The sequence below is a fragment of the Nyctibius grandis genome, chromosome 9 (genome assembly GCF_013368605.1).
Source record: "Nyctibius grandis isolate bNycGra1 chromosome 9, bNycGra1.pri, whole genome shotgun sequence".
Lineage (NCBI taxonomy): Eukaryota > Metazoa > Chordata > Aves > Nyctibiiformes > Nyctibiidae > Nyctibius > Nyctibius grandis.
The window spans coordinates 8,200,188-8,212,243 of record NC_090666.1 but is presented as its reverse complement, the minus strand read 5'-3'; the positions used below and the strand labels follow the sequence as shown (position 1 = coordinate 8,212,243).

At 37.1% G+C, this 12,056-nt stretch overlaps 1 protein-coding gene across 5 annotated transcripts in view; it reads left to right on the top strand.

Annotated features, from left to right (window-relative positions):
• LOC137667005 (origin recognition complex subunit 2-like) overlaps positions 1 to 12,056 on the top strand; it is a 75,936-nt gene that overhangs the window by 33,257 nt on the left and 30,623 nt on the right. For all 5 annotated transcript variants that reach the window (XR_011048750.1, XR_011048747.1, XR_011048748.1 and 2 more), the window contains 6 exons: positions 1,259 to 1,339; positions 1,980 to 2,095; positions 2,892 to 2,987; positions 4,725 to 4,841; positions 5,517 to 5,604; positions 11,077 to 11,236. Coding sequence is in view for 1 of the 5 variants with exons in the window: in XM_068407364.1 (XP_068263465.1) it covers positions 1,259 to 1,339; positions 1,980 to 2,095; positions 2,892 to 2,987; positions 4,725 to 4,841; positions 5,517 to 5,604; positions 11,077 to 11,236 (658 nt within the window). In the remaining 4 variants the exon portion in view is untranslated. The remainder of the gene's footprint in view (positions 1 to 1,258; positions 1,340 to 1,979; positions 2,096 to 2,891; positions 2,988 to 4,724; positions 4,842 to 5,516; positions 5,605 to 11,076; positions 11,237 to 12,056) is intronic.

The window sequence follows — 12,056 nt, the reverse complement described above, 5'->3', positions numbered from 1 at the left end:
ATACATGATGAGACACAGAAGAGTCAAACTGGGATTTTTTTAAAAAAAAAAAAGTTCTTGTTATATGTCTGTAGATCAGCTCTAACAAGTGGAAGATCCAGTTATTTTAGATTTATTCTGATAGAAAAAACATTGGAAACTGCTTGCTGATTTTTGATACTGTTTGCTGGGTTGGAGTAGCATATTTATCTTTGTTGACCGTTTTCTTATAAAGGTCCTTTTGCAGTTCATTTGAAAGTCATGTTGGTGATTCATATTTTTTTAAGGACAGTAATTCCTTCATTCTCTCCAGATTCAGGAGGAAAGAGGCCTCAAAATGGACAGTGGCTCCCACTATTTTTTTTTCTTTGAATAAGTTGTTGATATTTTTCTGCACATATACTGAGACTGAAGGAGTGGAGTTATTTTCTCAATTCTTAGAAAGGATAGAGGATAGGAAAGGAAAGACAAGGATAAACCTTTTGCATTCTGCTAAATTCTGTCAACTCTCCTACCATTGTGATCATTAAAGCCTACTACAAGTACTGTGCTACCTTGGACTAAGTTTTCACATAAACTGGAATGACTAGAGCTCGTTGCTTGGAAATTTGCTGTACAAAGTGAAAAGGCAGGATTTTGGACTCCTTTTTGGTATAGTCTTACATAATTGCTCTTAGTATATTTGCTTTAAAAACTGCTGGGTTTGCTTATGTAGTAGCCTAGCAACTATAAAATCTGACCAGTTTGAAAGCCTTTTGAGAAAACATTCTGTGTATTTCTTACTGATAGAATGCCTGAAGAAACTTTGCCAGTCCCCTTGATGTCACTGTTTCTCTGTGGTGCATTTATTATGAAGTACTGCCCATTGTCAGCAAGTGACTCATCAGCCCTCACGTATCTATATCTTTTGGGCTTCAAGTTTTGCCCTGCTCCGCTATGCAGTTCTATTATAAATAAATGTTATAACGTAAAGGTGGGCTAGAAAAGCTTTTTGTTCTGTTTTGTTTTTGATGAAGTCGCACTGATCAAGGAGCCGATAATGGTTTTGCAGACTGATTCTGCAAAACAGTCTGTGATAGAGGTCTTTCCCACTTTTTAAATATGTATGTACATTTGCTGATATTCTGCAAATGCACAGAGACCTTGGAATGTTAATAGTCTTATCAGATCAGATACTTATCAGAACTTCTATTTTGTTAAATGCCTTATGAGAGTTGAAAATTATTCCAAGTCCTATCTCCTTACTTCTGTTTGGGTTTTGGTTTTGTTTTTAATGCAGGAAATTGCTGACAAAGATGGAAACAACAAAGTTTTATCTTTCACCATCCCTTCGTTATCTAAACCCTCAATATATCATGAGGTAAGAGAGCTGCTGTGGTAAATTAGAATTGGATCTATTAGAGGAATGAAAACTGGATCGATTTGATGCAACAAGCCATTTTAGATGCATCTTGTTGCAGTAAGTTTCCAATGTCAGTAGCTTGCAACTAGTGTAATTGAATTCAATAGCATTAGTAGAAGAAAAGGAATGTAAATGTTGCAAAATCTTTGCTGACAGTGCCCCTTCTGAACGGGAGGTTAGTTGTGTTACAGTTGCAACTGTGTTTTTTTGCCTTTTATGTGTTAGTATAAAAGTAGTCTTCCTTCTTCTAACTCCTCCTTAATACAGGTTGAACTTGGAATCATGTTTTTCTTTCTCTCCTGTTGCTGTACAAAAGGTCTATGCAATTAGGACAAACTTACTATAAATGGATATGTAAGAATCAAAGTTGAAAATAGCTCTCACCTGCTCTATTGCTTGTAAGTGTGGAAGCTGTTTACAATAATGAAATTGGGGAATGTTTTTAGATTTACTGTATTCTCGAATAATCTTCATTTTTACAGATCACAAGACAAGTGTGTCTTTTGGGTTGGGTGGTTAGGAGTTTTAATGCTTTCAAGGACCTTTTACTTACGACTTGATTTCTCCCCTCTCCCTCCTTCCTCCTCCCTACTTGTAGCCCTCTACTATTGGATCCATGGCTTTAACGGAAGGAGCTCTATGTCAGCATGATCTCATCAGGGTAGTTTACAGTGATCTTCATCCTCAAAGAGAAACCTTCACAGCACAGAATCGGTAGGTGGATGTAGTCTAACATTAGAGTTGGAATACAAGTTCATAGAGTTAGGCAGACAAGAAGTCCTTGAACATTAAGACCAAATATATTGTGTGTTCAGTCCTTTCTCAGTATTAAGTGCTTGGAAATAAATGGAGAGAGCCGTCTTGATAATCTTGAGGTGTAGTATTTTTGTTGTTTGTTCCAACTTTGTATGTTCTTCTATTAGTTAATTTAGAAGAGAGTAACTTCTCTCTCATTTCTGTGTCCATCAGGAATATCTTTGGGTTTGTGTCTGTGAACTCAAATTTTCCTGGAAGTGCAACAAAATTCAGCTTTGACTCTGAGTCTGTGACTGCTTTTTCCACAGGAAAAGGTTAATGGAGCTGAGTGGATAGACAGAATGAGGGATGAGAGAAATTAGAGAAATTGCCCTGCTGTTCTAGTGACTGCCAGCTTTACCTCCGTCTAAAGCCAGCTCTGGAAAACTGATAAAATAATTTTGAATGCATTGCAGACTTGTCCAGTTCTATAACTTTGTCCAAATATTATGCCATGTGCCATTTCCTCCATAGTTCCTGCATATGCTAATGGCTTTCAGTAATAATATTTTTAAGTGTTTAATACTGAGCCTTTAATAGCCTGTTTCAAGTTAGTGAATTATAATGAAAGAGGATTTCAGGATTTGTGTGTTTACTTCTGACACTTTTTCCTGTGGGGTATTTTTTGAGACTGAGTTGTAGAATTTTTGTGTTAAATTCTGATTAAATATTAAGAATTTAAACTGTGAAAGGTTTTGGTCTTGTCTCTTTTCAGGTTTGAGGTGCTGAGCTTTCTTATGCTGTGCTACAATTCTGCTATTGTCTATATGCCTGCCTCTTCTTACCAATCACTTTGTAGGATGGGTTCCAGGTGAGACACTTGCCTTTGAGATAGTCTTGCAGAGTGCATTTAGACTTTTAAATATCCATACAGTAAAAAAAGATTTAATTTAATTGTGTTTAATAACTTAAAATATTTAACTCTTGGTTGGACTTGCATCTTAATTGGAAATTTGAAGCTGTGCTTGCATACAGATAAAACACATGGATTATCTTACTACTGCATGGGCTTTCATTCTAGTTATGTAACTTTCTGTTATTTGGAAAGAAAAAAAAAAAGCAATTTTGGGGGAAAATTGAAGCTACTCAGACTGATTTGAATTTTTTGAATTTGCAAATCTTTTAGTCATTTTTTCAGTATGGTCAGCTTAAAAATCCTGTGAGGAATACCACCAGTCTCCTCTACTTCCAAATATTAATATCTTGCTTCTGAGGATGGTTTATATGATGTGCTTGCACAATGTTCTGGGTTTTAGTGGTTTGTTTGGGTTTTTCTTTGTTTTTATTTATTTATTTATTTATTTTCCTTCCTTTCTATTTTCCCTAATAATAACATCCCACTTTCTGGAGAATTCAGTACTGTGATTTCTCAAGCTCTTATACATGCCCTTTGTATAACCTTCTACTTGAATAGTCTTAGAAGCATCTGGTTGGCAAAGATCCCTGCTTCTTGTTCTGAAAAATCTCAAGTATATCTGATATTTCTGTACGCTTGTTTTTTTACCAGCATTTTTGTCTAAAATGAGATAAATTCTCTCTCTTGCTACCCTGAACAGAGGAACCCCTTTAAATGTTTTTTGATTTAGCTTGTTTGCTTCAGCACAATACTGCCATGAAAGAAAAGCATTACATGCAATTCAGTTATGTAGCAAAGACGGATCAGACTACCTTCTAACAACATATATTCTGTAGTAACACACACATGCAGTTAAGATTACAGCCTGTCTTCTTTCCTATGATTTCTGATGGGAATGGGTTAACTCTTGGTATGCTTCATTCATCGTCACTTGAGTTGTGGCTATGCTAAATTTGCCAAATATGTTGAATTTTCCTGCATCTGAAAATTAAATCCGTTCTTTGGGTAGAGAAGAGAGACAACATTTTATAGGCTAGGGATTTTTTTGTTGTTTTTGAAACAGTGCAGCAGTTACTATGTATTAGTGGCCATGTGTTGCTTCCATGATAAAGATTCAGATATTAAAGTTATGAATAAATTATTATTTTTTTATGGAGACTCAGTGCTATGCAGTATATGGGAAGGCAGGCCCTTTTCAAGGGTCAGAATTATTTTTTTAGAAGGCAGCTGAGACCAATTCTCAAGAATACAGTATCTGTGTTATCCAACTTTAGGTAAAAGGTGATTGCATGCTGTCGTCATACATTAGGTGGGAGATGACATATTTCTCTTCTATACCACTGAAATGTTTCCTTTAAAGAAAGTTGGTTTCAGGTACTGAATTTTGAGGAGAGTCTGCTACTTGGTGGCTGGCAATAGAGAACATCTTGCCATCCTCATTCTTTAGAAGCTGGTTATGATTTGAACAAAACAGATGGAGTTCATGGCTATATGGGAGTAACACTGGATTGTCAGCAAGCCACATCTCAAGCCACTGTTATAAAACTGCTTTAATGGTTGGGAGACCAACATAAGAATGTTCTATGTTGTATACTTATATTTTGAAAACTAAATTTTGAAAATCTCTGTGATGTAAAGACATTTGTAGTCTTTGTGGGGTTAACATGTTGTTACAATGGTGTGTTTTTTCAGGCTGTGTGTGAGTGGATTTCCACGGCAGCATGAGAAACGCTGGAAGGAACACTGTGGTAGAGTGGTGTTAGACCCTGACTTCATGGTGCAGCTGCTCACAGGTGTCTATTACGCCATGTAAGTGGATGTTTTTTTTTTAATAAAGAGAAATGTCTGGGTTTACATGAATTAAAATATAAATGCTAGTTATTTTATGATTGAAAAAAATAGTTAAACTCATAACAAAAGTTTATAACTTGATTAGTGTATTTCCTGTTACTTCCTCGCTCAGCCGACTGATAACTTGAAAATATCTTTGTCAGCATTGAGTTAGGTGATGAAGGGCCAGCAGCAGGTGCTGAAGAGAGTTAGACTTCTGGGTTCATCTTTTCCCAAGTTTCCACTACTACCAGATACCTTCTGTTCAGAAGCGTAATGAGCTTGAATGCCAAGATAACCTGATGAAATGCAGACCTCTTGAATGTTAGTAGCATCTGAGGTAGAAAAAATCTATTTCTGATGGAAATTCAGTTCTGCTAAGTAGTGTTAACTTTTATACCTTGACCCCGTTTTTCTTTGTTCTTTAAGTTTTTCCTGATTATGGCATCAACTTTGTCTTGCCTGGAGGTGACAGGGAGCAGCTTTTTTGTTATACCAACAAGATTAATAAAAAAATGCTTTGGGGGCTGAGGTGTACATACAGTTGATGAACTTTCTACATAACCAAAGAAGTGAAGAGCTGGATTTGGGCAGAAAAAAGACAAGTTTGAATTCATAAGATATGAAAAATAAATATCTTTCTTTACTTTTTAGATACAATGGTCAGTGGGATCTTGGCCAGGAGGTGTTGGAAGATGTAATTTACAGAGCACAGCTTGAACTCTACTCACAGCCTCTGCTGGTAAGAAACAATCCATTGCAATTGATGGACTTGGTTAAGAGGAGTATGGGTGTGTTTCTGAAGTGGGCTGGTAATGAAAGCATTTGTGGTCCTTTACTTCACTCCCAAATGCAAGTGGTTGTTAACAGCTGGTGTTTTCATCATAGCTATTTATACCATGCTTTTTCTGCTTGAGTATTAAGCTAGGGTGTTCGGATCTCCTAGGACTCATTGACGCTGAAAGTTAGGATTTTCTAATGTATTACAGATGGATCAAAATGTTTGTTGTTCTGGCATAAGCTACCGATGATACAAAGAAGTTTAACCGAATGGTTCTATGTCATAGGACATTGGTTGCAAAAAAGTTGTTAGACCTTCAGCGAGCCTGAGAATATGCTGTGTGGTTTAACTGATAACACAGTAGAAAAAGCAACGACAGGATAGAGCTGAAAGTGAAAAGGAGCTTCATCTCCAGAGTCAATATCAGATTTTGATTGATCAAAGTCACTCAAGTCTTAATCTTTACCTTCTTTGGAGGAGCAGCAATGGAATGGAGTTCTTCTGATTGTTTCGTTTTTATTTCAGTTTCCACTATACTTGCTGTTCTGATCATAAAAAGAGAGAAATGAAATGGGGAAGGTGGTGAAACTGGGCTGGATGCAGGAGCATGTGATTGGGAGGGATGAGGAGGTTGACGGAGAGAAAGGAGGAATGCAGAGGTTTTATTTTTTGTCAGATGTAGCAATGAGGATCAAGATAAGAGGCAAAATTAAGGAGAATAAAGTAAAACAGACTATTGTCTCAGTTTCTGCATCAGAATTGCAGCTAAGAAGCCTTTAGTGCTGCTCTGAACTAACAGTAGTAAAATTTCACTGCTTTTTACGTAACTGAGAAAGGAGTGGATTGGGAAAAATCTTTTTATGTGGCAATCTGAGATCCCTCTCCTGCAATAAATTACATTAAATTGTTCTCTGGATGAATTAATATTGGCTGTAAAATTTATCTATGGGCTTTCTGACACTGCTGCATTTTGAATGCTTGGTATCCATTGAATTATAATAGTTGGTTCCTTTTGGAAATGACTCATCACTCCATCAGACTGAAAGTTTAAATTAAATATTGAACCTGCTGAATTGGGCCACCTATTAAACTACTACATTTAAAAGGTGTGTAGGAGGATCTGGAACTTAATTCAATTGATGATATGACAATTTTCAGTCCTTATTGTACATTTTTAATCAGTTTGTCCTTAGAGATTATTTCTAATTGTAAGAATCTTCTACAATGTTTTTGTTTTTTTTCCAAAGCTACTATTGTCTCTCCATCCCATTGTCTGGTGTCAGTGATGTCATGACATCACCAATTTTCCCTCTTCCCCAGTTGTCAGGTTTTTCATGCATACGAATGCAGGCACATCCATAGGGTTTTCTTCTTAATACTCTGGTCATTGCCTTACTTCTTATCTTGTTTTACTGTAATTTTTTAAAAGCAGCTTTAAGAAATTGTCAGTTTTCTAAAAATAATGACCTGCATGTCCTTGGCTTCATGCTATATATTTAAGCGATTTGATTTTTCAAAGCTTGCAGGCCTTTCACCTTGTTGCATTCTCCAGGAGATGTGTATAGTTTAGCAGCATTATAAAATTTTGTATTTTAAACTTAAAACTACTGGCACCAAATAAAATATTGTCTGTGCAGCATCCCAGATAAGTTTAAAGTTCAGCCTTGGCCTAAGATTTCCTAACAGCAGCAAATTCTTTGAATTCCATTTAATGTTCAGGCAAAACCCCATGTTAGGATTATTTTTAGATATGTATATTCAAGCTATTTGTATAATTATGGGAATACCGTCAGTCATCATTACAATCAGAAACATCAAGGTCCCTGTGTCTGGGTATGTCTCTTGGAGAAATATTTTTGACAATATAGTAGATCCATGCTCTTATTTCAGTAGGTTTATATTGCCTGTGGACTTAAAAAGAAAAAGCTGAAAGAGCAGCATCAGAAAGCTATGAAATATCTGTAATGTAGAAGCAGTCTTCTTTCACTGTTAGAGACTGCACTGGAAAGGGCCAGAAGTAATGCAAGGAAAGGCTTTTTCTGGGAAAAGAAAAGTATCTCTGTTAAGAAACACTGGGTATTGGTTTCATAGTCATGAAAACTGGGAGTTTCTACAGAGGGAAACGAATCACCAAGAATCAATAGGACTACCAAGCTAGCCTGGACCTGGGGAGTAGCTCAGTTCCAATCATTCTCTTCCTCTGAACACAAGAGTTCTGCACTTGTTTCAGAGGGAAATCCCTGTCTTCAGTGCAGAGGTGCGCAGGCTTTCTTAGCCTGTACACAAGAAGCATGGATCAGCAAGTCCCTATTGTGACAGCACCTTTATCCAGTGTATTTTATTGATGTACTTACTGCTTTTATTGGATGTTCTTTTTGTTAGAGCTCCTTTCTGGTAGGCAAGAGTGGATGTCTGGCCTGAAACCAGCCCTCCTTTGTCATTGATAGTTGTAGACTTGGCTTGCCAAGTCTGAATTGTGCTGTTTGTTTGTCTTCCTGCCTTTCAGTGCTGAATTAGACATAGCGAGCAAGGTTTTTTGCATCCCGAAGCATTGCAGTTTTGTTTTTTTTCTGTCAGAGAAGGGCTGTGACTCATTCAAATTGGTTGTTTAGATGGTTTCAAAGTTTTACTGTTGCATTGATTTTTATCTCTGTATGATTCTCAGTCTCCAGAAGTACAATTTGTGCTGTTAGGAAGGGCCAGCTGTTAAAAGGTTCAACAAGCAGAAGTGCTCTCTCACTTTTCTGGTCCTGTTGCAGAACCTGTTTGCTACTAATTTTTGGAATCTAATCCTGTATACTGAGAAGGGTACCTATTCAAAAGAGGGTGCAACTCTAGTGAGTAGAAGATGGGAAGGCAAACCATTGTATACTGTTGAACTTGATCTGCTTTGGTTCAATACAGCAGAAGTGAGTTTCTGAAGTCTTTAATGTGATCAAGGATAGGGTGAACGCAGTTTGTACAGTTTTGAGAGGATGCTGTGGAAAAAGGCCTACGTGTGGATAGGAGAGCAGTTCACAAACAAGGCTGAGAGAATTGGCTAGCAAAGGGCAAATCAATGTTGGACAAGTGGAAGGCAGAATGATAAGGAGGAGTCCTGTGATGGTGCCAATAATCTTTTGTGCTGGTTAGAAGTCAGACAGGAATGCAGTGGAGAAGATGTTTGGTGGGGAGTTACAGGATCATAATGGCAGCTGGAGATCAGGATCAGCTATATGGCAGCCATTCCAGCTGCCCAGGAAGTGAAAAGTCTTTGGTTTAGTTAATATCCTGTGATCTGTAGCTTTCCTGTTTGAAACAGTTTAATTTCTTCTCATGGTTGCTGGATGGTTTGCCTATTGTAACTTGTAGGAACATCACTGACTTTATTATAATGCAAATAAACACCTTTAATTCACAGAGCTTTTACGGCATGCCATATGCATTGATACAGTCTTTTTATCAAACTTTACGCAAGATCTTCACAAGACTAATAATACAAAGTTCTGCCAATAGGGTCTATTCCAGTGGTTTAGTAGATATCTTGTAGTTTGTGTTTTTGCAAATGCTAAGGAAAGATGACTTAGTTAAGCAGATTTGATATATGTGGGCTTTGGGAGTTCAAGGAATTTCTGGGATGTCCCTTAAATTTCCAAGGCCTCTGGCAACCTCAGAATATCAAGACAACATTGATGAGGTTTAAAAGTGCATTAATTCTGTCACTAGGTTGAGGGGAACATATGCAAATGTTGCTTACAGCATAAAACTAGGAAATACTTGGTTATAGTAATGTGCTAAACAGTTGACACCACTCCATCAGCTAGCCACGAGTCTTTATACAATAAACAAAATGCCTGTTCTTAGAAAAATAACATGGTCTAAAAAGAAGGAAAATGTATGTATGCATTGTCAGAAAAACGTAGTATCTTGCGAAGATGCATGTTCTAAAGCAGATCTGTATTTAATTTGAGTGGACAGAACAGTCAACCTTATAGTTTTATCCATGTCTTAAAATAAGGTGTACATGCCTTTGCCTTGAGCTAACAAGTAGACTACATGGATTTAAGACATGCAGACCATATGTATTTAAATAAATGTGTTTCTCTTGCCTTATTCTCTATAGTGAACTCTGTTCTCTCAGATTGCAAAATGGATTTTTTTTTGTGATACAAGAGAAAATCCATTAGGAGGTAACGTAAAGTTGCTTTTCATAATGCTCCTTCTAAGCTGTAGCAGAGAGAATAGCCTGCCCAAATTATGGTGGGAACAGTTACTAGGTAGGATTTTATAGAGACTAGCAAGTTACATTTTCCATAGTTGTTTGATTTGAAGTCTAGATGTCTCTGACCCTCTTATTTTATCCACCCTCTTCATTAGAGGGGGAGTAAAGAGCATGTAGGAAGTGAGACGTCTGTGAAACATAAGAGATCTATGAATGAAATTGTGATGTTAAGTTTAAAATGTGTCTAATACTTTTATTGCTGGTTGGTTGTATAAAGTCAGTAAGATTTCGGAAAATCAAGGTGTGTTTACTTAGGGTTTTTTTTTAAAGTTTTAAATCATGTTTTGTGTGCAGCAACTTTGTTATTGTTGAATACTGTACATGCCACAGAGACTCAGCTTGCTTTTCAAGAGCTGGTATACAAGTTCACTTTTTGAACAATTTACTTGTAGACTAGAAAACATTAACTGAAAGTTGCTTTATTTTTTTTTATTTTTTAAAGTAAGCCTCTAATCCCACAAAGGCATTTTATGGGAAATTCAAAGAAGCAGTTAAAACATCAAAGCCAAAATAGGTCACTTGTTCCCCTCAAACCTGCAAAACAAAACTTCTGACTTTATAATAGGCTATTACAATAAAAAATTAGATCTGATAAAGATGAATGTATTTTAATGATTTGATGCTCATTGCTTAGGTTACAGTTTTTTTAAAAATTTTGCAAGTACCTGCAGTCTACTCCCCTTTGTTAGTTTTGGGGTTTTTTTGGGGGCTGGGGCGGGGAGGAATGGGGTAGGGGAGGTGGAAACTAACCCTGTCTTCCCCATGCTCAAGGCCATATGCTGTTTCCATTGGCTTGGCCTGTGACTTAGTTTTATGAAATTCTTGTCATAAAACATAAATGGTATTTTCCTTGTCATTTTATAGTCTCTTTTGGATGGAGGCCTTCCTGTGTAGGTTGTTACCTCTGTCAGTACATATGGCAAACATGGAATGAAATAAATTACCTCAAAAAAATGGAGAAAGTTCAGCTATATTTTTGGTAAAAGTTTTGTGATGAGTTTTTCAATGTAGTTATCAAATGTGAATCTTGGGGATGGGGCTATCCATCTGGATGGCATCTGGCATAATTAACAATTCTTGGTTGTTTCCCTTTCGGTATCCAGCAAAAGATCTAACGTTGCCATTAGTGCAATCAAGGACAGTAGTAGTACAGCATTTTACTTTTATCTTAGGTTGCAAACGCCATGAAGAACTCGCTGCCCTTTGATGCTCCTGATGCCTCGCAAGAAGGCCAGAAGGTACTGAAAGTAGAAGTTACTCCAACAGTGCCGAGGATTTCTCGGACTGCTATTACAACAGCTTCTATCCGTCGTCATCGCTGGAGGAGAGAAGGTGAGCTTCCTCTGCCAAGAGCAAATACTGCAATGTACTGTATTCATCATCATCAATGTAATCTGGCTTCTGAGTTTGAATGTTTTCAGAACAGTTGGGGAAGGGGGGGGGTGTTTGTTCATTTGTTTTTGAAAAGTGACACTCCATAACAATGTATACTATTTTACATCTTCGGAGCACTGCATGAACATGAACATTTGGGGTGTTTGTTTTGTTTTTGATTTGGTGATAACCCATGAGATAGGTGAGAAAATGGAGAAGCTGGAAAATGTTCAATGACTTCATTTTTTCTCCATCTAACACAGCATCAAATTGTAGGGGTAGAGTTTGGCTTAGAATTTGAGTTATTTCGTTAATCCATGCTAAAACTCAACGGCCTCCCATCATAAATAGCTCAGGGCATGAATGGTATTATTCAGACCTTGATAGGGTTCCAGCTACCTAAAGCTACTGAAGCCAGTGGGAGAGGGAAAAGCTGAACATCACACTCCTACCGTCATGTGGCCCAGTTTAGAGAGAGGCCATGTCATAAAATAGCTTTGGATGGCTTAGAATTAGTCCTTATTTTTCCTCAGTGAGTACTTATGTTGTATGGAAGTGTGCTTGACTGTATGAAGAAAAAGAAGAATATGTAGTAGTGTTTACATTGATATGATGACATCTTCAGTGTAGGTATAGCAAAAAGCTTGCTTTGAAATCATTTTGTCATACTTATAAAGCTTTGTTGCTGCATGTATAAAACATTGATTGAAAAAAGCTGCATAAATGGCTGAAAGTAAAAAGTAGAATAACCTAAAAATAAACTGAGCGTAAAGGAGCC